This window comes from Centropristis striata, chromosome 16 (assembly GCF_030273125.1).
Source record: "Centropristis striata isolate RG_2023a ecotype Rhode Island chromosome 16, C.striata_1.0, whole genome shotgun sequence".
Classification (NCBI taxonomy): Eukaryota; Metazoa; Chordata; class Actinopteri; order Perciformes; family Serranidae; genus Centropristis; species Centropristis striata.
The window spans coordinates 10,291,387-10,319,375 of NC_081532.1; the positions used below are offsets into that span (position 1 = coordinate 10,291,387).

Genomic DNA, 27,989 nt, shown 5'->3' on the forward strand with positions numbered 1-27,989 from the left:
TGGGGCACAAATTGACACATTTAAAGGGCCAGGCCACCCCCAAATAAAAAAAAATGCACCTTCTTTTCTCATACCTGTAGTGCTGTTTTTTATTACAGTTATTTTGGTGTGAGATGCCAAATGTTGGATATATCAGCTGTAGAGATGTCTGCTTTCTCTTGAATATAATTACATAACATTACATTACATTACATTACATTACATGTCATTTAGCAGACGCTTTTGTCCAAAGCGACTTACAATAAGTGCATTCAACCTGATGGTACTAGACATAGACCACAGGAATCAAGTAAGTACATAACTTTAAGAGCTAACTGTCATTGCTAAGGAGTGCTATATGTTAAAGAAGAAAAGAAGAGAAAAGAATAAGAGTTTTTTTTTTTTTTTTAGTATATCTGTTAGGTGACCATGACTTAACCGAGGTATTGTTGGAAGAGATAGGTCTTCAGCCTGCGGCGGAAGATGTCCAGGCTGTCTGAGGTCCTGATGTCGGTGGGGAGCTCGTTCCACCATTTGGGAGCCAGGACAGAGAAAAGTCTGGAAGTGGTTTTGAGGCGAGTTGACCCACACAGGGTGGGAGTCGTCAGCTGTTTGGCTGATGCAGAGCGTAGAGGACGGGCAGGGGTGTAGAGTTTGACAAGGTCCTGGATGTAAGTAGGACCTGAACCGTTAGCAGCAGAGTACGCCAGAGCTAGAGTCTTGAAGCGTATCCGCGCAGCCACTGGTAGCCAGTGCAGGGAGCGGAGGAGGGGTGTTGTGTGTGAAAATTTGGGAAGATTGAAGACCAATCGAGCAGCTGCATTCTGGATGAATGCACTACATGGCACTCAAAGAGTCCAAAAAGCTACAAAAACTAAACAGCAATGTTTCTTTCTAGAAATCATGACCCAGTAACTCAAGATAGTCTAGTAAAGTATCTTTTTATTGTATTATCTTGAGTACCCGGTCATCTCCCACACTCTGCAACTCACACCGAAACTGTCTAGATTGATAAATAGCACTACGAGTAACAGGAATATAATGTTTTTTTGATTTTGGGATGATCTGTCCTTTTAATGCTGATTGAATATGATAACAACAAAATCTGCTGATCTGAGGCTTCAATCTAAAAATACTTTCCTTCAAGAAAACTCATATTGGCTAAAAGCTGTCTAGGCATCTCTACCTCTCCGCCTTTTTCATCTTCCGTCTCTCCGGTTTATTGTCGTTTCCTCTGTGTTTGCTTAGCTTTGCTTATTTCTCTCTTGCTGGCACTTTCTCTCCACTGTTTTGTCTTTTTTTATCTGTCTACAAATCCCTGTCTCTGCTTTTTCGGCCTTTCTACACCTTCCCTTCTCTCGCCATCTGTCCTTCCGTCTTAACACCTCTCTCGCTCCCTCTTTCTACCTCTACACCCTTTCTATTTATCTCCATCCTCCTTTCTCTGTTTCTGTCTCTCTCACTCGTTCTCTCCTAGATAAGAGGGCCCTGACCCTGAGGCAGTGTAAGGCACAGAGAATCAAAGACTTCTACAGTCTAATTTCCATGACCGCTAGAAATGAAGGGGAAAGGAGAAGGAAAGGAAGGGAGAGGAGAGGAGAGGAAAGGAAAATAGGAGAGGACTGGGGACAAGATAAGCGGAGATCAAAGGACATAAAGAAAAAGAATGATAGTAGAGTGTAGCTCCAGTTTGTATATATGTGTATGTCTGGTAGTGGTGATGGGGGGAGAGGGGGAGTGAGGATCAGACACAGGGAAGATATTGGGATGGATGGATTCCAGTGTAGCTGAAAGCAGCTTAGGAAGACGCTGGGACCTGGGTCTCACTCTTCAGCCGCTTGGTCTCAGTGACCTACTCCAGTCAGCACTTAAACCTCACCCCAACACACACACACGCACACGCACACACACACACACACACACACACACACACACACACACAGACGGAATGAGCCTCTTTACTGAAGAAAGAGGCCCGTTTATCTGTCACACCAGCATTTGTCCTCTGGGGCATGGCGTGTGTGTGTATGTGTGTGTGTGTGTGTGTGTGTGTGTGTGTGTGTGTGTGTGTGTGACTGCAAAATATGTATGCTGTGCTCTTGCAAACATCCTAACAGTGTTTGCATGTGTGTATAGTCTAAGCAATGCACATCACATCTGTGTGTGTGTGAACGAGGTGGGTTGTATAGCCTGCGGTGGACAGGAACAGTCTGTCAGTCTGTCAGACGGCGAGGAAGATACAAGACTCAGTGACCACTGACAGGGGAGTGGGAGTGGAGGTGTTACAGACCGACCAGTACAGTATGGTATAGCACAGTAAAGGCAATCTGTTTTTTGAACGTCAGGCTAGAGTACAATATAATATGCAGATAAAATTAAAGGTGTGCAATGCAGGGTTTTCCTATAGACGCATACGGAAGTAATCCCTCTTAATCGTGTGGTGGAGACTGTATTTGCAGAGAGCCTGCCCTCTGCCTGCATTTCTCTTTTCTTCTCATTTTGCTGTGTTCAGGCATGTTACTGGGCGTCACACTTTGGGCACAAAGCTACAAAAATATCGGACACAGTGCCAGAAAAACATTAATATAGTGGGGTGAAGAGAGTGAGTCTGGGGTTTACTTTTACTTTCATTGAGCCAGGGAGGAAGGGCCAAATTTGTTGTTTACAAACAATAAGTGAAAATTCCTGCATAATATGCCTTTAAGAAAAAAAAAACAATGTCTAGTGTCTCTGCAAGGTGTTTTCTGAAAATGTGTAAGTGCATTGATTCTTTGAGTGTCTACTGGAGTGGTTAACATCAATCTTCACCAACAACTAGAATGAATCCCTTATTTGATGTTTTCATGATGGTTTGTGAATGCTGTGGAACATGCTGCTCTAAAGTCCTCCCATAGGTGTTCAGCTGAGCTGAGTTCTGGTGACTACTATATGATTCACATCATGTTCAGACTCATTAAACCATTCAGTGACCCCTCGTGCCCTGTTGGAGAGCATCCATCTTTGTTCAGTTCCTCGGCTCACTTATTATGGTTTTCCCTGTACTTTATGTCATATATACTTCAGTATATACAGTATAACACTGTATGAAATAGAGTTAAAGGATTAGACAATTAATGAGTTAAACACATAATCCACAGCTATTTTGATACACATTTAAGGCAAGACATTACCCAGTTTTTGGTCCTCAGTTGTGCAGATTTGTTGCTTTTCTTTGTGTTATGTCATAGTAAATTTGATATCTTTGGGATTTTATATTTTTTATTTTGCGACAACTTAAAAGCAACTGAACAGTCAATTAATCGAGAAAATCATTGGCAGATAAATCAATGCTGAAAATAATTGAGTTGCAGCCTCAGTGTGAAACAATAGTGTTTTAACTTAAAGGGGCTATAGAATGATTTAAAGGAGACGTCCATCACATACATTTATTATGCTTACTGTGTATTTTGATGAACAAGGAAAATGTTTCTTTAGCTTTAAGTTATGATCTCAGATTTTCACTGAAATAAGTGTCTGTTAAGTCATTGCCAAATGAGGTAACACAATAGTGACTCAGCCTATGGCCAATCAATAAAAGCTCTTGCATTTGCAGTATGAAGAACCATGTATCTGTGGTGATATTCCAGAGAAAAATCACAAGCAGAGCACAGTTAGAGATTGTTTTCCATCACTTGGTCCGCCAGAGAAGTTAGGCGGAGTTAACGCAACAGAGTCGCTCTTAAACTCAGTTGTGTGTGAAATGACATAATGATTTGACTCTGTGATGATAAAACTTAACGATAAAACTAAAAAACAAATGAGAATTAGATAAAAGAAAAAAATACACCTGCTATTAGTGTTTTTTTTCCCACAGGTGTTGCCAAAGAACTAAACAAAAAAAAATTATTTAACTAACTGTTCCGCAAATTTTAAATAGCATATGTGATGGTTGAATTCTGGTTAAAATGTTCTTAAAAATGTAAGTTTTGTTCCTTTTCTTTTAGGAACGACAGTTTTTATTTAATTATTAAGTAAAAGTGACCTAAAAAGTGTCCTATTTTAGGAAATATCGGACACAGTGCCCATAAAACATAAATATAGTGGGGTGAAACGTATATCTTTGAATTTTTTTTCTTTAACTTACTGTTCACCATATTTTAAATAGCGTGTGTGATGGTTGAATTCTGGTTAAAATGTTCTAAAAAAATCTAAGTTTTGTTCTTTTTCTTTTAGGAATGCCATAGTTTTTATTTAATTATTAAGTAAAAATGACCAAAAAAGTGTCCCATTTTTATAATATTACTATGAATTTTAATTATGTCCTATTTGCTATAACAAATGTTATGTATTTTCCTATATTTATGATATAACCATATTGTATGGTATTGTATATTATCATATTGCATGATATAGCACAGCACTGATATAGATCCATGTTGCCTCCCAACAGGCCGTTGATTGAACATTAAAATCAGAAAACACGTTGTAAAGTTGTTGTTTCTCATTATGACCCACAGCTAACAAACATAAACTTCAAAATGAAACAATGAGGTGACTATAAAGTGTAACAGTACAGTATATCCATTTTCCATTCACAGTGTACTCATCCATCAATAAAGTTACAGTGCTTGCTGCAAAGCCATGTCCACTGCAGGGGCCTTAACAGCCACAGAGACATAAAGGGCCATATGCTCCACTTAATGTGCAGCGGGGTTTACACAACTTAGCACACCTATTTTTATTTTATTTCTTCAAGAAAAAGCTCCACCATCATTTTAAGCTCTAATCTAATATACATTCAACAAAATGTAAAACATGGTAATGGTGGTTGCATATTTCCAGGAGGGAAAACATGTTTTTCTGAACATGCATTTTGTTTTAACTGCAGTTTCCTCCAACTGGAGGTTACAGTTTTGTAGCTACTTTATTTGAAAAAAACAAAAAACAAACACACAATAAAGAAACACAATACCATACAGGCTATTGATAACATAGCTGTTACTCCACCACAAGCAGAAATAAGCAGATTGCGTATGAGATCATCAATTATGAACGTGAAAACCATGTGCTGATTTCTCCCTGCTCGCCTCTCTCAGCTCGTGCCAGGAGGAGCGCTAGGATGCTGGGGAGATGCATGCATGCAGTGGGGAGAAGAGAGCCACACAATGCTACCGGACAGCCCGAGCACTCACCTCTGTCCCGGGGGCTCCGCGAATTCACCGAGTCCCGTCGCCCCCTTCCCCCCCGGCGTGGTCGTGCGTGCTGCTCCAGTTTTGCGGTGCACCGTCCCCTTTAATCCATCTCCGGCGTCTCCAGAGTCACCCCGAAATCCAAAAACACCCCCTACTAATATTCAGAGAGCGCTCCTCCGGTGTGAAGCTATTCTGGGATCACTAAAAGGAGACTGGGAGAATGAGGTTGGATGGGAGTAAGTGGGGAGACCTACAGAGGAGGAGCAGTGATGGCGAGAGGAGAGGAGAGGAGAGGAGGAGAGGAGAGGAGAGGAGAGAGGAGCTGATGGTGGAAAAGTCCAATTTGCGGCACTTGCTGGTAACGCGTTCCTCCTTTCTATTTCCTGCCTTTGGAGAAGTGAGAGATTCACGTGCGTCCACCCGGTTCTCCTTTTTCTCACTTGCACCTGCAAGTTTTCTTATTCCACAGAATACATAGAACGAATCAATTTGAAATTCCAAAAAAAAGAAGAAGCTTATTTTCTATGCAAAGCATCCGTCACACGGTTTTCGGGTACGCAGTCAGCTTCACAGTGCGCACATACACACACAAAGGCATGGGGGGCGAGCAGGGTTGTGGAGGAGGATGGAGGAGGAGGAGGAGGAGGGGGGTGTACAGGGGGAGGAGAGAGTGTGGTGTGTGCGCTTATGGTGGGGGGAGGAGACAGTCTGGTCCACACTTCTCTCTTCCCTTTCCCTGCTGAATTCCTGTTTCGGGGCGACCAAGACAAAGGGGTTGGATTTTTGGAATATGTGTGTGAGTAAACGCGGCCTGTGCGCATGTGTGCGTAAAAGCGAGGGGGCGTTTTTTAGGAGATAACCTCTCATCTATAAACAGGAGCCAATTTCACTGTAATTATAATATTAGGCTCAGCATCAGACACGCCTTCTGCAAATAGCAGCACATTCGTTTGTTTTGACCCTCAACTTCTACACCTTCCCCGGGATGGTGGCTCAGATGTCTCTGCCTTTGTTTACTCTAGAGGGGTGTGGCAGCCGTCTGACCACTGCTGTGGTGCATTTGGATTCCTCCCGGAGGATCCGGTGCGGAGCCCGTGGACACGCGCACACGCATGCACCGTTTAATAGCCCCCCCAACATTCAAAGCACATTCACAGACACCTCTGCTGCTATTCACTGACTCATCATGAATGACATTGCGGCAATTAACATCAAAGAGTCGGCTGTGTGCACGTGTAGTGTTTGTGTGCACTCTTGTGGTTGTTGAGGATGTTCTCTCTAAGAGATCTATATCTTTTTTGCTCCCACAGTTATCAATTCTTAATGACGCTTTAAACTGATCCATTTAGCACCCACGTGTTTTTCTTCCTCTCTCTACATATTTTAAATCTCATCTGGTGTCAATCATTGTTAGAGCTGGGTGTTGTGGCACATTCAGGGACACTTGCAGCCTGTGTGTTAAAATCTGTGCAGACTAATTTTCCTGCTGACCAGCCTCCAATGGGTTTACACTCATTCATATATTTGCACACAGGAGCACCCCCTCCCACACCCACACCCCCACCCTCCCTCTCCCTCTCTCCTCTTTCCCTCTCTCTCTCTCTCTCAATCTCTGTCATTTGGCTCTGTGTCGCTGCTCGGTGCTAGATGAATGGGGGGTGCCCCATTTAGTGTTGATCCTGTCTCCGGTTGCCAGGGAGTTTCTCTGGTTCTCATGGGGTACTCCCTCAAATCCCGACTCCCCCCTCATCATTCCCTGCCCAGAGCCCCCCTACCCCGACAACATCACGCACACACACCGCCACCACCACCCCGCCAATAACACCCAGGGGCTGGTCACAGCTGGCAGGAGCTAATAAACTCATCACTCACAGAGCCTGGCTCCTATTTACCTACTAGACAAAGCACTATAGAGAGGGAGGGAGACATGTGAGGTGGAGGTGGATGAACACTCTGCTTCCCACAGACTACTCAACATGGTGGATTTGATCACTGTAACAGTACCTCCGAGATGCAGAAATCACCACAATTGTAGTTTTTTAAAATACAGAATTAGTGCATTATCAGCACTCTACACTATTAACCCCAGCTGGATGGTAATTGATAGCCAGAGGGATGTACATTGGGGATTCTTAAGTTTGATTAAAATTCTTCTTGAATGCTGTTCACACATGTGACCCAATTACCATACAGGCTGAGCAAAAGGCCGATCGTCTCCATTCGGATATGCGTGGCAACTAAACCCCCACAGACATCGATATTGGTCTGTCACAGACATATTGGTATCGGTGTTTATATTTTCAGATATTCACGAATATGAAGATCTTTTTTATAGTACATATAATGCTCGGGGTGATTTACAAATGGTGTCATAAAGCTGTTTTTAGAATGTATTATTATTTATTTAAATGGTCAGCTATTGGCTGATACTGAATGTGAAGTACTGATGTTTATTGAGCTATTTGAAAAATATATTTTCTTTAAAAAAATATATTTTTTATTTCTAGAATTGGTTGATATAACGATTAATAATGTTTAAAAAAATGCTTAAAAAAGCAAATCATTTTCAGCAATTGGCTGATACTAAACGTGAAGTACTGATGTTAATTTAGCTATTTAAAAAAGTTGTATTTATTTTCTAAGTTTTTATTTCTATAACTGGTTGATAGAATGTATAATAATGTTTCATTTTCAAATAAATGGTGTCATATTGCTGTTTTTTAATTTTAGTTTATTGTTTTTTAAATGGTCAGCAATTGGCTGATACTGAACGTGAAGTACTGATGTTAATTTAGCTATTCAAAAAATACCCTTTCTAAGTTTTTATTTCTAGAATTGGTTGATATAACGTTTAATAATGTTAAATAAATACTTTAAAAAGCAAATCATTGTCAGCAACTGGCTAATACTGATGTTAATTTAGCTATTTAAAAATGTTTTATTTATACTTTAAGGTTTTAATTTCTAGAATTGGTTGATATAATGTATAATAATGTTTCATTTTTATTTAATAAAGGTATTTGCTTCGGAAAGCAAATAAATAGTGTCATGTTTATTTTATTTTATTTTTTTTAAATGTCAGCAATTGGCTGATACTGAACATGAAGTGCTGATGTTAATTTATCTTTTTTTTTAAATTTATTTTCTAAATTTTAATTTCTAATATTGGTTGATATAATGTAAAATAATGATATATTTTTTAAATAAACCAATGGTATAAAACAGCCATTTTTACATAAAAAAATCTTTATTTAAATTGTCAGCAATTGGCTGATACTGAACGTGAAGTACTTATATGTATTTAGCTTTCAGTCTGTTCAGATTTTTTTTTGCTTAATAAAACAGTCTTCTGGGTGTCTTTGCATCGTCCTATGAGTACAAAATCTGTGCACAAGGTCTATTTTCATTTCAGGTAAAAAAAAAAAATCACTATGTAGGCTTTCATATCTGTAATCTGTGAGTACCGGTCTGGCTCTAGTGCAAACCATATGTAGACACCCACACATGCATGTCGTATCTGATGCATGCACACATGTACACGTGTATAGCACACACTTCACATGTGTGTTGCATGATGATAGGCAGATCGTTAACCCATCCATCTATGAAAGTCTGCACAATTCAATGTGATTCTGATTGATTTTTTTACCACCCATTCAGTGCAAAGAGCCCATTGTTTATTTTATTACAACAAGGAGAATCCAGCCATGTGCGAGTGTGGAGAACATGTGATTGATTGGCTTTATCACCGTGTGATTATCTTCCCTTTATACAGTGTGGTCGATGCACCAGCACTAAATCATCAGCATGCTACACCCATCCCTCCCTCTCTCATCCTCTTCAAACATCCCACAGGCTGTTAGCTCTCATCTGTACTGAAGAATTATATTTTGTGCTATCATATCCATATGTCCATCACCGAGTGTCAGGTTTCATATGAGCACTCAATCTTCAGCGTTGGATAGTAAATGGGATTTTAAAAGAGTACTAATGTTACTGTGATTATGTGGTTAAGAAAGAAACACAAGAGGAAAGATCAATACAGAAGGAATGTGTGACAATAACTTGCTGTGCTGTGTTATCTAGGCCATTGCTTCATGGGGTGACTGAAGTGTGACTGACTAGCAAATATACATGAGGGGCGCAGACAGATAACACATAACTCGCTATCTTTTGGATAAAATGATCTGAAATGAGCGCATGTCTCCGTCTCAGTAAAATATCCACAGTGTGATTCTCTACAGGTATCTCCACTCCACACTCACACTCAACATTCAGGTGCCTATAGGGACAGGTTCAAGTGCCTCTGTGTGGCTGAAAGCTGTCATTACATGACACGTTAAACAACACCATTATACCCTCAGGTGGAGAGCTGCTGACACCTCCTCCTACGTGGGCTCAGGAACTAAAGCATTTCTTCAAGAAGTATGTGGGCTTGTGCCAAAATTAAGCAACAACACCTGCAATCCCACACTTTACTTTGACTCGTGTTGAACATAGATGATAGTTGATATCACTTTGTCGGATGTATTTCACTAAGTTAAAACGCAATGAAGTAATTGATTAAGAGCTGAAAGAGTACAGTCAGGGGAAAAAAATATTAGAACACCCTTGTTTTCTTCTGTTTATTGTTAGAAAACCATGGAAAATGGCAAGATATCAGCTCTTAAATTAAATTCTTATCAGATAATATATCACTATATTTGTCCAAACAAATGTGCCAGGCATTAAAATGATCAAGAAATTGAAGAAAAAATTGTTTTTTTTCCATGACTGTATATAGTGTGGTGTTTTCTGGCAAGATAAACACCATTATCATCCCACATAAATCAATTGCTTAAGTGTCACACTTATTATAGTGGGTGTAGAGATAACTCAATACACCTTAAGTATTCTGTGCAGCAGTATTTGATTGTTTAGTCCTCAAAATCTTTTTAAAACCTAAAATTGCAATAGATATTTGCACATCTTTAAAGTTGTCTTCGTTTCAGAGCTGCTGCAACTTCTCATTTTCCTCACTAGTGGTAATGCAACACGGTGTATCCTGACGTATCAGTGTGGAGTGGAGACCTTGCCCTTTTGAAGCTGCATTGTAAAGGTTCTTGAGTTTGCAAACAACAAATTACTCATAATCTGGAGACCTAAATCATGTGGTGCAACCAGTGTTTCTGCAATGGCTGCACTAAAAAAAAAATTGCAGATCTTGCAATTCCATTTTCACTTTCTCACAGGTGCGAAACAGAGCCGGAGCACATTTTTAAACTGGAGGAGCAGCAATCATTATCAGGTTACAGGTGTGGGAAGGCATGTACAAAGGGAGAAGTACATCTTTTTTCCTGTCTGAGCTACATGATTTCTACATCAAAAAAGATCATTTAATAATGAGAATATAGATTAAAATGATCAGAATGTTGATAAACTACACAAGACGAACCAGGGATGCATCCATCTGACCTAATACTGATACCTGGACTTCATATGGGCAGATTATGAGGACCAAACTAACATCAGTGTTTAGTTAATAAGCTGCATGTCTGTGTGGAAATGATTAGGATCATTATTTTATGTGTAAGGAAACACCAGGCTTGACTTCCACATTGCTTCCTAACTTTTGTAAAACAAAATGTAACAACAATTAAATACATACTATAGATATGTATTTACTGAATTCTGAATTATCATTAAAATAATAAATCGTGTACCAGAAACTTTTTAAAAATATTTTCAAATTAACAGGAATTACCAATCAAGTGTAAAGCTTTTAAATTCAGCAACTTCACAACTTAAATAGGAATTAAAAGTCCCCTATATCTCTGTTTACATCCGACCACATTAGGCCTATATTAGGCCTTCTGTATGTTTTTCTATATTGTATATGTCATATACCACTTATACTTTACTGTGTATATCTGCATATATTCAAATATATTTATGAATTGATGTTTATACTACTTCATGCAACAACCTATTTATCATGCTAAAATATATTTTTTCCAATGTGCAATACCTGTGAAATACAGAACACTTTCAGGAAAACAAACAAACGCAAAAATATATATCAATAATAAATGCCAAATAGCAGAAATGTATGTATATATTTTATTTTTAATATTCTTATTCTGTCTTCTATATCTATGTGTCTGAATCTTGAGCTACTGTGACAACTAATTTTCCCCACTGTGGGATTAATAAAGTCATATCTTATCTTATCTATTATATAAAGTAGACAGTATATAAACATAGAATTAAATTCAATGGATCGGCCCTCATCCAGCTACTTGAGACAGTACCGGATTGGTGCATCCCTATGAAGAACATGTTTCACTTTATTAAACCATTTCCATTGGGTTTATATGTGCACAAAATGATTCTGTTTTCCTGTGATTAGTGTGTATTGGTTAGTGTGTATTGCATATTAATATTGTGTGGATTATTCCTGTCAGGTTGCCATATTCCTCACTGTAGAATTCTGATAATGATTTCCTTTCTATCATTTTCCACAGCAAGATGTTCAATAATTTCAATAACACTTTGCTCCTCTCACACCTGTTACCAATTAAAGCTCATCCAGGACATAAACCAGTGTTGGGGCAGATGCTCTGTTTTGCACTCTTAATTAACTGAGAGGTTGAAGTGGCTTTGATCTTGCACATTTTGCCAAGCAGCAGATTAATATGCACTCAAAAACACATTTTATATTAGCGCTTTTGATTTGTATGCCAGTGTCATTTGTGGGGAATGTGTTTTTGTACTTACGTATGAAGTGGCCTTGACAATTTTGGATGAAACTACCTGCAAGAGTCATTAAAACAACATTTGGTTTAATGGTCAAACACATATGCAATGAAATTAGTGGATTAATGGGTTTTAAATGGGTTTGATGGAGGCCAAGTTTATCAAGGTGATTCAGACAATGTTCACTTACAGGGTATTGTCCTTAAATTATCCTCGGAGGTCAAAGCTTACCCACAGAATTGTTATTGCTTTCGGCAGTTCACGCTGAAAATACGAGATAATGCACGTAAATAAGTATATAAATGTTTATTTCAAAACATGAGAATGATCATTATGATAAAATTCAATAATATGCTGATACAATTTTTATAAGGGGTAAATTTAAAATTATTTGTTTAAATATCCAGTACCACAAGCTCTTTCTCTTTGAAGACCTAAAATATATATTTTTTCCTTATAGACACCATGGCATGTGAACACAACCACTTCACACCACAGCAAAGTTTGAAACGTTTAAATGTACATCAGTACCGTCGTAAAGTTCTGTTTCAGTAACGTCTGCGTCTCAGACCTGTGGGCCGGAGAAATTCCCAACACCTGTTTTAAAGTGTTCTCGCACAAGATTGAGCATCACATTGCTATTAGGTGACATCGCGTTGTATAATAGTGCTGGAGTGATTTCATAAAGGCCTTATTTCCCCAGGTCCTCCACTGTTGCATGAGAACAACAGCACGAAATGCAGCTTCCATCTGTCATGGTTATTATTTAAGTGGTTTTGTTGGAATAAAACCTCAATCCATAAACTCTCCATTGTCCATAGCCGCGGGAAGCAGGGACGCAGCTCCCTCTGCTGGTCGACTGCGCACATGACTGAGACTCCCTATATAAATCGGCTCTGAAGCATCATTGACATGGGGCATAAAACTTTGTTTCAGCAGAGAGCAAAAACTTTATCAGAGTGGAAACGGTGTAAAAAAAAAAAAAAAAAGCACATCTATATTAATGATTAATAACGATTAAAAAAAACAAACAGCATGAGGTCTCATTTGCTGCAGCGCATTCTAACCAGCAGGGAGCGAGGAAATTGTAATCAGTGTGAATTCATGCGCAACACAGTCACTGAGTGCAAAATTGTTGCCAGACTCATGATAAGTTCCTTCACTGATGAAAATGGAGAAAAAAATTATTCCAAATTGATGGCACTTGTTTACTGGCTGGAGCTGCAATTCCAAACAGATCAGTTTGGAGCTGTTTGGGGGATTTCAGTGGATAATTAAAGGTTTAGAGAAATGACTTTGAGATTGTAATTTTGTTTTGTGGTTTTCAGTGGTTGAATGTAACTAAGTACATTTACTCAAGTACTGTACTCAAGTATACATTTAAAGTACTTGTACTTCAGTATTTCCATTTTAAATAACTTTATACTTCTACTCCATTACATCTTGAGGCAAATATTGAACTTTTTACTCCACTACATTTAGCTGACAGCTTTAGTTACTTTTCAGGTCAATATTTAACATTAAAAACATGATAAATATATAGTGATTAGACATTTAAATTAAACCTCATAACAGTATATTAAGTAGTTAAAATGACACCTACTGAAAATTAAAATGCTGCAGATATAAAGGCATGAATAATAATCCAATTATATTTATGGAATATTCTGCATAACAACTACTTTTACTTTTGTATACTTCAAGTACATTTTGATGCTGATACTTTTGTAGTTTTGAATGCAGAACTTTTACTTATAGTGGAGTAATTTCACAGTGTGGTATTAGTTTTTCTTTTTTTTTTTTACCTACCTATCTGAATACTATAGTTCCATGTAAACACCCAAGACCATTTTATATCACTTACTCACACGGTCTTACCTTGAATTCTTGAAAAAAAAAAAAGAAAAAAATGTTTTTCACCCATGCGTCACACAGAATCCAATTACAGTGGAACTTCATGATCAATTAAAGTAAAAAGGGGGCATGTTTAGCAACAGCAAGTATAATCACAGTCTCATTTATCCAGTCATACGCTCAGTACATCTTAAATACTTTTTTTGGTAAAACCTCACTATTTAAAACACTTTTGCATAAACTGTCTCAGTCTTGTGCAGCTGCCACTCGTCTGGATCTGGACTTGCAACGACAAGTCCAATGGTGGAATGTAACTATGTACATTTACTCAAGTACTGTACTTAAGTACAATTTTGAGGTATGCGTACATGTATATTTTTACATTTTATTTAACTTTATGCTTCTACTCTACTACATTTTGAGGCAAATATGGAAATTTTACTCTTTTAGCTGCCAGCTTTAGTTAGTTTAGTCACTTTTCAGGTTGAGATTTAACATAAAAATACATTTAAATAATTAAACCAGAAAAAAGTATATTAAGTAGTTAAAATTAGCCCTACCTGCACAACAGTAGATTAAAGCTTACATAAATGCATCAAATATAATACAATAATATATTTGGACAATCTGAGTGGGTCAATTCTGCATCGTGGATACAAATTAAACAGTATATCAAGTAGTTAAAATGAGCCCTGTCTTAAATTCAAAGCACTGCTTACATAAATGCATCCAAACAAATTAGCTAATAATTTACTTGGAATATAAAAAACAATCTGAGTGGGCCCATTCTGCAAAAGAAGTACTTTTACTTTTGATACTTTAAGTACATTTTTATGCTGATACTTTTGAACCTTTACTTATGGAGGATTTTACTTGGAGTGGAGTAAATTCACAGTGTGGTATCAGTACTTTTACTTAAGTAGGGGATCTGAATACTTTTTCCACCACTGGACGAGCCATAAACGTGTTTGGGAAGATGTGAGCATACGACTGGATAAATGAGACTTGGATTTTACTGCACCAACTGTGTGAGAGATTGTGAATAGATGTTTTGATAGTTTTGATGTTGTTAAATGCAGCCTTCAATTATTTAAGTGTTCACCATGGGGGCATGTGAGAAAAACACAATTTCCTTCAACAATTCTAGGTAACATGCAGTGAGTAATTAATAGAAAAATTGAGATTTTGGGGTTGAAGTATTCCTTCATAATATTACCAACAGTCGGAAGGAGATATAAAGCTTTTTGAAAACGATGCCACCTAGCCATCATCTGCACTTTGGAAAATGGAAACAATTTTGTACACTGACACCCAAATAACACAACTTTGACCCGTGCTGCTGCAGCTGCTGATGGACACATTAAATGTTAATGTAGTACTGGAAGTGATGGGATGGTTCTGGCCAAAAAGACACTAAAGGGCCGTGATTCTAATTAAAGGGGTACTGCAGTAATTTAGTATTCCACCTACATAAAGTTGGAGGATTCACAAGAGTCCTGACATTTAGTCTACAGCAGTTGGTCCCAACCTTTTAAACTTTAAATGACATATTTTCTGGATATTTCATAATATATTTAACATGAAACTAACGGTACAGAACAGTTGATGAACTTTTCAATTCACTGAAATTGTGAGCGCAATAGCTGCAGGAAGTGTTTGTATAACGAGTGATTTGGACTTTTGAGCAGATATTTTCCCCTGAATATTGCCTCAGATGAGTTTCGATATTTTGTATTTTAAAAAAGTTTTTAACAATCTCACACACTTTATAGGCTTCTTTTTTGGACAGCTCTTTGGCTATTTCAACTGCATACTTTTTTAATGCAGAGTATCAGAGAGGGAATACAGAGAGGCTCTGTGAATACGACTTCAGGTCTTTAAGTTGCCTTTATCCTGTGAGATTGAAATTGAAGTATTATCTTAAATCATAATCCAAACAATAAGAAGAAAGATTTTGTTAACTTTTCCTAACAGAAATGAATGAAATGCTGAGATAAAGGCCAACTGGAAATGCATTTTTTTTGTTAAAAGTTGCCTTTCAATCCTTAAAATCAAAAAAGGCCTCACCAGTGACCAGTGGTCTTTACAATAGGTCAAAAATACTGGATCCTACTTTTCCCAAATAACAATATAATAAAACTGTAATATTGTGAGATGATCAATTACTTTTTAAAAGTCTGTAAAAAAGGTATTGTATTTTGGATCTAGAATATGTTCATTATTGCATGTGGGTCCAAGGGGAAAGGAGAGTTTAACCAACTGTTGGCAGCCAATTTGAAAAACGGCTGCCATGGCAACCAGGGTCCAAATTTGAAATGGCCCAATATTCTAGTTATTCTAGTTCTAGTTTCTAGTTTCTATTCTAGTAATAGTTTTGTTAAAAATATACAGTCATGGAAAAAATTATAAGACCACCCGTTTTCTTCCATTTCTTGTTCATTTAATGCCTGGTACAACAAAAGGTACATTTGTTTAGTTAAATATAATGATAACAACAAAAATATCTCATAAAAGTTTAATTTAAGAGCTGATATCTAGGCATTTTCCATGGTTTTCTTGATAATGATTTTGGTTATTATCAAGAAAACCATGGAAATTGGCTCGATGTCAGCTTCTAAAGAGCTATTTTTGTTGTTATCATTATTTTTGTCCAAACAAATGTACCTTTAGTTGTACCAGGCATTAAAATAAACAAGAAATTGAAGAAACAATGGTCTAATCTAATTTTCCATGACTGTATGTATCAACAAATCTACCAAATTTGGTGCTTTTATCACATAATTTTTATGAGATATTAAGCTATGCTGCCCCACTAAAAATAATATTATTATTATTAATATTATAATAATTATAATTATATATATTATTAGTGAATTATTATTATTATTATTATTATTATTATTATTATTATCATTATTATTATCATTATTAACTATTATGTGGAGGAGGATTAGCCTACCTCAACTCCCCCACACATTTATGTTTAAGTTCTTAGAAAGTTGCAAAGTCTTCAAATGTATATTTGTCATGAGGGATTATTTTTCATACCTAAAGTTAATTTCAGAGCCACAGAAGACATTATCCTGCTGTTTCCACAGACTGAGTTACACCCCCATGACCGGTTATGTAACACTGGACTTTATTAAATTCTGTATGTGGAAAGGCATTTTGTGGTCTGTGTTAACCCGGCACAAGGTAATAATGTGAACAAAACAATTTAAATGGCACGGTACATTGGGTTAACTAAACCTAGCAGCAATAAAACAGGCTGGAGGTGTGTATTTGGGTTGAAATGGCTTGAATCCATTCCACTACAGACAGTATTACAAACCGTTTTCCATTAATGTGCGTATTTCCTGCCTTAATATCCTTTTGTTATGCAAGACCCATCAAATCACAGGGCAAAATTACCATCTCAAAGCGTCTGTTTGGAAAGCGCTCAGTTTACAAAACACCTTTTTAGTTCCGACACATTTTGCGAGGGTGGGATTTGGCTATAAAAATATCCAAAAATGTGTTTGTGACAAAGCGGTATTAGTGTTGTAGTGCTGATGGCGGAACAATACACACAAGGATATAAGGTATCAACACAGAAAAAGCTTGTTTTTCATTCCATGGGATCTTTGGGTACATTGATTTAGGGCTGTACCACTCCTTCACAGTTTGCTTCCTTTATCATTCACATTTTTGGGAAATAATTATTTGAATTAGTTAAAATATATAGTTTCTTTTGCATCTTCATCTCCAGAAACTGGCACTCTGTTAACACAGTTGTTGCATGTGCATTTTCAAATAGTTTTGTTTGCTGTTTTTTTTTTGGCTAACTTAGATTTTTCTGTGCTCTTGTCGCTGTTATCTCTATGTGCTTTCAGGCCTTTTTAACCAGTGTGACAGGCCTCGTTTTATCAAGGTGATAGGCTTGTTTGTCTGACAGCTGCGGTTGCTAGTTCCTCATATGAACTACGTGTCTCCTCAATAAGCACAGTGATTTTAGCAAAATAGCCATCATATCATCATGGCTAATCATAGTTTTTCTGATCTGGTTATATATCTGCTGAAATTATATTGACTGTCATTCCACAAGATTACATTGCTTATTTATGATTTCATGGATAATGTAGACATTTTACTAGCTTTTTTAAAAATTGCAGTTAAAATTTTTTAGTTGTAATTTTAAGCGAGTGTGGAAATGATTCTGAAAATTATTAGGTTGCAGTAAGTAACGGTGTGAGTTAACATATACTGTCAGCGAGTGTCCCCCTAAACTTCACCCGTTCCAACAAAGCCACCTTCCCACGGCTATGCAAGCACCAACTGAACTGCACTACTCATCCCAGCTTCAGAAAGACAATCAAGTCCCGCTGCTTACACTTGATTGGTTGGCTTTTGTCCTCTCCAAAGTGTTCATAGTGCGTGATAGGTTAGCCATCTGTCTGTCCAGGCTAGAAGTGTTCCGTGATTGGACAGGTATATTTCCAGCACCTGGTTGGTTGACTCGACTTCGCTCCAAACTGGTGGAAGTGCGTGATTGGACTGTCCTTTCTCCCATCAAAGTGTTAACAGAACGTATCTGGTTGGCTCTCCCTCTGTCCAAACTGTTGACTGTGTTTAACTGAGTCCCAGGACCGCCTGATTGGTTAGCCCTCCCTGTCTGTTGATTATTCAGGGTTTGCAGTTGGCTGGTCCTGTCTCTCTCAGGGAGTTTGATCTGAGCGGAGCTACTTCTGTCTGTGTTAATAGTTTGTATCCTCTGTCTGTCCCGTTCTCTGTCCAGACTGGTATCCCTGCGTACAAGTCCGCTCCTCTCTCTCTCCAGGCTGCTCTGGATCTCAGCTCTCCTGGCCAGAGCCTCTCTCAGCTGGGTGCGGAACGTCTCGATCTTCCCCTGCAGGTCCTGGAGCTCGCCCTCCCACAGGCTGGTCTGCGCCGCCCTGCTCCCCAGCGGAGACAGCACCAAGCCTGTGGAAGCCAGTGAAGAGACGGGGCCCCCGTTAGCATGAAGGCTAATCTGAGGAGGGGAGGTAAAACCCCCCAGGCTGCCCAGCCCCCACCCTCCTAAGCCGAGCCCGGGACGGCCGACCATACCGGGCCTGCCGCGCACCGAGGCGGTGTGTGTGCGCAGGCGGTAGCTGTGGAGGGTTTCCAGGTCAAAGTGCACACGTTTCTCCTTGGGCTCGTGGGATGGTGAGGAGTTGCAGGTGTCTCCAGCTGTAGTGGAAGCAGGGAGGGATGTGGGAGGAGATGGGGGAGGAGGGTGATGCTGTTTCCTGTGTAGGGTGCAGTTCTCTGAGATACAAGAGGAGGGGCTAGTGAAAGAGAGGAAGATCACAGCAAAGGGCATATATCCAGTGAGATATACTGTACAGCAGTGCACACAGATACATTTTCCTATCAGCAAACTGTAAACACAATATATACGTTTACAGGGATTGTAAAGTGCAGACTAAACAGAACTATCTAGGTTTTTTATACGACATTCAGAATATTATTGTGTAACAGCAAGGAACTATTTGCTATGTAGAGATACAGTGGAAGTTACCACTTACAGCGCCATCTTGACCCACGGTGGCACGACTGAGTCATTGTGAAAGCGTAATGCTATGACATAGTCACTGTGATGTCACCTACTGGGGTGTTGTATCCAGTTTTGAAGCCACGGGTTCAGCTTTTTGACGCCACCATCTTAGTTTTTTGCAACCATTGCATTTGCAGAATGGATTGGGATCTGTGTCATTAGCTAAGTAGCGCTAGCTTGGTTAGCATGGGCATCAATCATTTGACATGGACAGCTGACGCCTTATAGTGTCTTTTAGTCCAACCAAACACTGAACAAGATATTTTTAAGTGACCAAAATGTCCCAGTTAACTTTCATGAAGTGAGAACACACTGAAAGGGTCAAAGTTTGAAGAGGAAAACACACAGTGTCCCGTGGTAGCAAAATGTCTATGTCTATTTTACTCTAAAACGGACCATCATTTACAGATTTATCATCATGTTATACAGTCATGGAAAAAATGATTAGACCACCCTTGTTTTCTTCAATTTCTTCTTTATTGTAATGCCTGGTACAACTAAAGGGACATTTGTTTGGACAAATATAACGGTAACAACAAAAATAGCTCATAAGAGTTTAATTTAAGAGCTGATATCTAGACATTTTCTATGCTTTTCTTGATCGATTGATTATCAAGTTGTTATCATCATTATATTTAACCAAACAAACATACCTTTAGTTGTACCAGGCATTAAAATGAACAAGAAATTGAAGAAAACAATGGCCTAATAATTTTTTTCCATGACTGTATAAAGAAGACTTGAAACTACCAATTATGACCATAAACTCATGAACGTTTACTGAGATAATAAATCAAGTGAGAAGTAGGGCCATTTTCTCATTGACTTCTATACAAATAAACATTTTGCAACCAGATGAGTCGCCCCCTGCTGGCTATGAGAAAGAATGCAGGTTTAAGGCAGTTCCACATTGGCTTCATTTTTCAGACCTGCAGGTTGCTGATAAGCCGTACTATCTGACTCAAATCATGTGAATATCACTTGCTTTGCCTTGATTAGATTTTTTTTTATTTGGGTTATGTATAACTAAATGAAGGTAATCTCCGTTGAAGATCTCAATGCAATAAATCTTCCTCCTGACATGTAATTGTGTTTGTTATCAAATTGTGATAGTAAAAACAATCTGCAAGTGTGGCTATTTAAACCTCATTTTAATGCAAATTAACTTGTTTTAAAGCAATAGGGAAATTTGCTTATTTGCTGTCTTGCAGAGACTTAGATTAGAATATCGATAACAGTCTACAGTCAGTAAATATTAGGCTGTCAGCAACTGAGAACGGATTAAACAAACAAGATATAACGTGTTAATTAGTGGGTTTTAGAGGAGCTGGTGGGCAGATTTAGCTATGTTTGGACAGAGCAAGGCTAGCTGTTTCCCCCTGTTTCCAGTCTTTATGCCATTCTAAGCTAACTAAGCTGTAGCTTCATATTACTGTACGGACATGAAAGAGATTTTCATCTAAATCTCAGCAAGACAGCAAATTATGTTTTCCCAAATTCCTTTAAGAATTGAGAAAAAATTGAGGTTGTTCTTTGAAAGAGTAGATAAAAAGCAGATTGTTGCACTGGCAATTGGGAAATCATTTAGAAAAACTCTTGAAATATCTTCCTGCCAGAGATGAATAATGTAACTTTTTTAAATGTAAAAAATTCTGAAGTACTGATGAATTTAAACTGGCTGATTCTAATTCTGGCTGTTTCATAATAAACTTTGACAATTAAGTGTGTAGATGCAGATGAAGTCAGTTAATGACTTCATTACTTTTGGTCGAGGTCGGTCAGCTCCTTTCCAACATCCTCATATGTGGTGTGGAGGGCTCTGTGAATTTTCTGCAAGTGAAGACAAAAGGAAAAAAAGAATTATAAGAAGACTACTGATCAGTGATGTGAAATCTGCAGCTCTGAAATAAATCAGGAGAGATGATGAATTTAAATTTTCATGATCCATTATTCTACCCAGTTGCACTGAACATCTGTGGCAGCTATTCTTCACAAACCCTGCTGTGGCGCTCCTCTGAATACCTTAATTATAGAGTTCTTTTGTGCCTGAAATTTTAAGAGAGGTTAAGGTATCAGTTGCTTCGGCCATATTTGATTTAGGCACCCTAGTGCTTTAGTTAAACTGAAAATAAATCTACAAATCCTTTGCTTTAATTCTCCCTGAGACATATATGCCTGGAGATAGCTGTGGGAAAGGGAGACCTTCACTCCAGGTAAGGATTATCTTGAGGGACTAAGTCCGATGTCATCCTCTCAGATAACTGTGAGGTTTGTGATGAATGCTAAAGGCTGCCCCGGAGTGGTTGCCCTTTCAGTGGGATGTAGCAAACAGCAGTCTTGATATCCATTATTCACTCAACAATATCGCCACAGGCAGCTCATTTGGTAATGGCTAGACTTTCATAAAAAAGACAAAATATGACCTTTAAATCCCCAATTTGTGGTTCCTTTGGTGTACATTGTTGTCTCTATAACAGTGTTATTGCAAAGAAAACCAAAGCTTCTCTTATATTCCGTTTCTTTGTTCCCCCTTTTCTTTACAAAACAACCAATATGAATTGCAAGTTACATAAAACAAATTCCAAAAATTATTTGGCACAGAGTAAAAATCAATACTTGGGACGGACAGAAATATGAGTAGTAAGATAAATAATCTGCCTCTGAGAAAATAACTAAACAAATAAATGCACAAACACATATCATGTGGGCATTCATTTATAAAGCGCTGCCAGCTTAATGACTTTGTACTTAATTAACTAATTTCAAATAATTAAGTAACTTTATAGCGTGCAATTAAATAACTGATTAGTTAATTAACAAAGTGTCCAATTAGCAATACATTGAAGTAAAAACAGTTCAAATTAAATCTATGCTATAAAACATGATATGATTCAGCTTTAAGGACAATATTATTCATGAGTGTTATTATGAGTTTTCAACAGTAGAGGGCGTAGGTTACCTTTAAGATAAGAGTTAACTCCAGGGGGTAAGGAGGTCTCGCCAACAGCAGTATGCTGCTGTGTGTGTGTGACTGTTTTTTTTTATATGTGAGCTCATACACATATGAGTAATGTGAAAATTACAGCTGTTTTTTTGCATCTTTTCTCTGTGTGTGTATCCGTGTAGGATGTGTTTTCTCACCTGGCTGGTGTGCAGCCAGTACTGCAGTGTGTGCGTGCGTCGGAGGCGAGGGATGACCAGGTGATAGAAGGTGTGTTCACCTGCCAAGGTCAGCAAGGCTCCGCCCACCCCCATACACAGCAGCACAAACAGGCCTGAAAAATGCTGGATCCCCATCTGTAGAGTCTGAGGGGGCGACGGCAGCAAGAGAGTGAAGGAGAGGAGGAGAGGGAGAGAGAGGTTGGGGGAGTGACACAGATTAGTAAGGACTTAAGCCGACACAGAGGAAAATACAGAGATTGATGATTTGTATTTACATAATTACAATTTAGGCCACTTTTTGTGAATATGCAATTGATATTCTGCTGTTGTCTATCTAGTTTGCCTGTGTAAAGCCCGCAAGAATAGAAATAAAGAGGAGAGGGCAACAGCGTAAAAGACATGTTTGGAAAAGAAAAAGATGTGGAGAAAAGAAAAGCACAAAGAGCTGAGGGGGAAGCAAAACTGAGAGTAATAGAAAGGAACAGCAGTTAGAGGGGAGACGGTAAAAAGAGACGACGGTTAATTGAAGAGCAGTTTGTTCCCATTTGGTTCGCCCACATCCCCCCCTGACATAATGTCTATCTCTTATGAGGCTTTCATGGGCCTGGAGGAAGTGGAAGAGACAGTGGCGAGTTTTTTCCAATACTCTCTAATCATGTTTCCTTCACCGGGCTCATTTCTGCATTGCCTCCGATGGCAATTAGCCCCACGCTGACTCGACAAATTCATCAGCGACAACACTGACCTCCTTTTGCTCCCAATCCAGAGGGCGAGATCGCACTAACGCCCACATTGTTTGAGAGTGGCCCGCTCTCCTGGGCTTCAGACGGGATGAATAGTAATAACTTCTCGTTGCTGGGTGAAGTTGAGGTTTTCATTCCACTGGAGAAACCTATGACTGTGTAATTGCGTTTGTTGCTATAATATGATTCAACTTTGAAGTGGGATTTAAAAGGGATGGCCAAAGGGAGTTGAATAGCTTCTCTTTTCACAAACAAGAGATATAGATACAGACAGAGTGCTCTGTCTAGAGATCCCGAGTTCTTTAAAAGGAGAGAAACGAAAAAGGGAGGGGCGAGAAATGAGAGTTCTCGGCTGTGGCACAAATAAGTATCAACACTCAGACAGTACGTGCCTGTAACTCTGGTTAAGGTCAGTAAATAGGCCTGAGTTTATGTGATTGTATGTCTTTGTCCGTGTGTATGTGAACGTGTCTGTCAGTGTTCTGTGCTTAGCTGGCAGGCAATCCTGACCGTGTCCCAAAGGGAGACTCATTTATAGGAGTACAGAGGAAGGAGGCTTTGCTTTACACACCGCACACGTACACAATACATGAACACACTCCTTCACCAATGACTTACCTCAGTGACTGCAAAGACTCGCTTCCCGCAAGGCACCACCTTATACCATTTGTCATGTAGCATGTCCATGAAGCCGTCAGACTTGTAGCGACTCACAAACTCGGACACATTACGGGTCAGAGGGGAGCCCTGGGGCAGGCCGATACCGTAGCCTGGAAGAAGACACACACAGGTGTAAATACATATGCTACATGTAACAGAATGTGAGAGCCGTGCCTGAGGAAGAGACTAGAAACCGGCATCTAACTCTGTGTTCATGCACAGGAAACCACAGTCAGCCAGGTGCAGTTAGCCAAAGGGCAGATGCCCTCTGGAAAAATGAGATTTATGGCTTTACAGGCTTCAGCTGGAATCAGAGTCAACACATTTTCTACCAGCTACAGTGCATATTCAGTGCAAATACAATGTGCTCAGATTTTTTTCTGGTGTAGTATTTGTTCAGGGAAACAAAGCAAAAAACCATTAAAGCTGATGGAGGTGTCCCTTGCGGTACATACTGTAGTGGATCAAATTCTGGTATTGAACCGTCTCATCCTCCCTTTACCACTTTCCATCCTCACAGCTTGAGAGGCCTCTCACAATAATAGTGGACACATCTAATGTCTGCACAACACTCAAGGGCAAATATGAACCTTTAATGATCGGCAAGACTTGTGATGACCAATCGTTATTGTGTCAATATTGTCCTTGTTAAGTGGATTGCAGATGTGACCAATCTATAGTACATGCAGAATAAATTATATTTGTAATGTTTAATTACAGATTACATTCATGAAAAATGAGTTCCGGACTGGGAAAAGTCTTGTGAATGCCTGCTCAAATTGGAAAAACAACTCTCAAACTCTGGGAAATTTTGGTAGAAATTCTGGTCGTATTACAGAGAAACATGGTGGGCAATGTAAATGTTTGGTAGGAACCAGATATTAAGCCATGTATTGCATTAAAATGTTTTGCACACATGTAATTTGGAAAAAAATGGAATTGGGTTGTAACCGTTAGATGCTTTCCGTTTCACGCTCCTTGTGATCAGCACGGCAGGGGAGGTGCATGCACAATTCCTGCAAACGTCTGGTCGTCCATACTGATTGTGGTCAAAGCAGCTCCAAGAACGCATGTCTTCTCAGTGGTAAAATATTCCATATTATAACCATAATATAATCAACCTTTGACCTAGTTAACTGAGGAAGTCACAGTTTGTTCAATTTGTACCAGCTTCGTCTATAAACAGACTTTTGTCTCTGGCTAGCCAAGTCTGTTTCTACATGTTATAGATGGTTAGACCCGCCCCTCTCTCTCACTCTCAAATTATGGTTTGCATTAAATACAATGCCGGAACGGAAAGAATCTTCAGAACTGGCTTTGACACTGCACTGTGATACACAGTTGTTTGTTAATGTCACTGCTCCTCGCGAGTCATTTATAAAAACAACTTCCAACTTAAAACATCTGGAGTCTTCTTTTTCATTTGGGTCCAACATCTTTAATTTCCTCAACATCCTCTTCTGTAGTCTTGCTCTGTTGTTGTGGACAAGTTAGAATCGACATGTACTCACTTCTAGGTCCTGCTAGTCAATCATTGCAACCCTGCCCGCATTGTTACAATTGGACAATATCGGGATTTGCACTGCGCCAACAATGCTGACAGCAAAATGCATGCAACACGTTTTAGACTGGTTAGAAACAGTATTTAGCATTAACCCTGATAATGAGTCAGGTAAAGCAATATTAAAGCACTACAGCTATCAGTTAAAGTGTAGTTAAACTGCTCTGATCAATAAAATACAACACATCTTTGCGATGTCCTTGTTGTTTACCCATTAAGACTCTAAGCTCAACACCAAAGTTGGAAGAACAACTTCCGAAGTCGAGAAAAGGGACCATCCGAGGAGTACGTGAACGCAGCACCAGTCACTGCAGACTGACACCTCCGTTTTAAGTGCCACAGCAATCCCTGATATCACATTAACTTCCATAAAAGTGAGTCCAAAGACTTCCATGCCATGAGGTCTACAAATCTTTAAAGCTGGGGAAAAGAGAGCACTCATATCTGATCGGTACCTTGAGTTGAGGAATTGGAATTCGTATCAGGAGCAGGAAAAAAAGATAGATTAGTGCATGCCTTGACTAAAGATAGACCTCTGGGATCAATGTCAACATCTGAAGCATCACGGAGCGAGCTGTAGACGCTGTCAAACTACCGCTCTTTCCGTTGGAGCCTTGAGAGGAAGCCTACACTCAGGCTACATTTGTCCTACACTACGAAGCACTTCACAAGATAAAATGACAAATTGTAGTGCCCGATGCTCAGTCCCATTCCCAGCACCCCATATGTGTCAGATTTTTGGGCTGACATGGTGCAGTCTCCGGGGTTGGAGTGGGATCAAGTTTGACTCGACACTCCTAGACTCCCTTCAGCGGATGGGGCTCCAACATGCTCATATTTTACCTGACTGTGCTCCTCACAGGCAGTTATGTTCCCTTGGGCTGTTCACTCACTTGCCTGTGGTCACCCTGTTATGATTTATTAGTGTGTGTAAATTACTTCTGTGTAAATGAAAACACTGTGCAGGAGGATGGTTCGGCACAACCTTGTGTTATGAAAAGTGACTTTAGAAATTTATTTTTTATGTTTCTTTAAATTACTCATTTCAATCCCCACTTCATTGTCACCTCCAATTAAGGTTATTCTTTTGTTTTTTCTCTCTTTACTGTGTGTTTGATTATTTTTAATTTGTTACTCGACTACATTTCCATTACGTTTTTTTTTCAGCCAGGGCCCCTGAAGCTTGCCTGGAGAATATTAAGAGGTGATATGACACTTTATATTACTCCAGCCAGCAGCCTATAATACAGGTTGTATTCTACAGGTTTCCTCCAACTTTTCCAGTTGAATTTCAAGCACTTTCCAGGATTTTTGAGGTGCATTTCAAACTTCTTCAGCACCCTAAAGCTGTTGTAAATTACATATTTATATACAGTAAATACAGTATATGCAGCATAGTGCTTATTTCACTTACACTTCACATTAAATTAGAGGTTATTATTGCTATAAACAACTAAAATTATGTTTCGAAACACAATTCAGAATGGTGACAAATAAAAAGAAAGCACAACAGTTTTAATTCAGTATGTGTCACCTTTTTGTAAGTAGATTTGGTATCCCATATAACATAAAATTCAATAATTTCAAGCACTATAGTAAAAACCGAAGCACTCTCTAAACCTTGAACTCACCACAGTAAAATTCAAGTGGTATTCAAGGATTTCCAGCACCCGTAGGAACCCTGATTCTATTTTTACTGGCCGTTTTATGTCATACTTTGAAAGAAAATACATTAAAAACCTGAATGTGTTAAAAACAGATATCATCCTGCTCCAGCTATGAAATCGGTTTTCGTCAACAGACTCACAGGCTCCATATAAAAATCACCCACACAGCATCAAAAATAATTGAACCTCCTACCTCTCACCTCCACAACCTCATCATCATAGCCGTCAGTTGCAAAAAAACACTTATCATAGTCTATGACGCAGAGCATCCACTACACGCTCACTTCACATTAATCCCCTCCGGTTACAGATACAAGACTCTACTTTGCACAAAGGTCAAACAAAGGCCAACCTCTCTTCATTTGCAGGGGAACGTTATAATATGCTGACACTAGAGGTCTTTTGAAGCTGTTCTTATGTTGATGGCCTTCATTTGTAATTACTGTTTAATTGTTGAATTGAATGTTGCTGATGTAGCTGTTTCCTGACAGGATGTATAACAATAATGCACCAAATTTAAAGAAACTATAAGAAACTTTCATTTTTTGTGGATTTTGGCGCCCCCTATGGACAGAAGTGGTAGTGTTTCCATGCCGAGCGAAAGACAGACACAACTTATTTTAAGTCCTATTTTTAAATGCATAGCGATGATGTAATGTATGTATTAGTACTTTGTTTGTTTTTATGCACCAATACACCACAGCAAATTCCTTGTATGGGAAAACCTACTTGGCCATAAAAAACTATTCTGATATTTGTGGCTATGTAAGATTAATAACTGAAATATGACAATGTTTTTTTTATCCACCAACATTAATTCAGATATTGTAAAACCATGTCTCACAATGTATTCATGAATAAAATAGACACATTCATACTGTC

The 27,989-nt window shown here is 38.8% G+C and overlaps 1 protein-coding gene across 1 annotated transcript in view; it reads right to left on the reverse strand.

Moving 5' to 3' along the window:
• Positions 1-16,591: 16,591 nt before the first annotated feature.
• The window catches only part of LOC131988743 (glutamate receptor ionotropic, NMDA 3B-like), a 90,190-nt gene continuing 78,792 nt past the window's right edge, over positions 16,592-27,989 (reverse strand). The window contains exons 9-12 of the mRNA XM_059353974.1: positions 23,838-23,989; positions 22,456-22,620; positions 21,077-21,144; positions 16,592-19,045 (exon numbers count right to left, since the gene is read on the reverse strand). Of these exons, the coding sequence (XP_059209957.1) occupies positions 18,091-19,045; positions 21,077-21,144; positions 22,456-22,620; positions 23,838-23,989 (1,340 nt within the window). The 3' untranslated portion in view covers positions 16,592-18,090. The remainder of the gene's footprint in view (positions 19,046-21,076; positions 21,145-22,455; positions 22,621-23,837; positions 23,990-27,989) is intronic.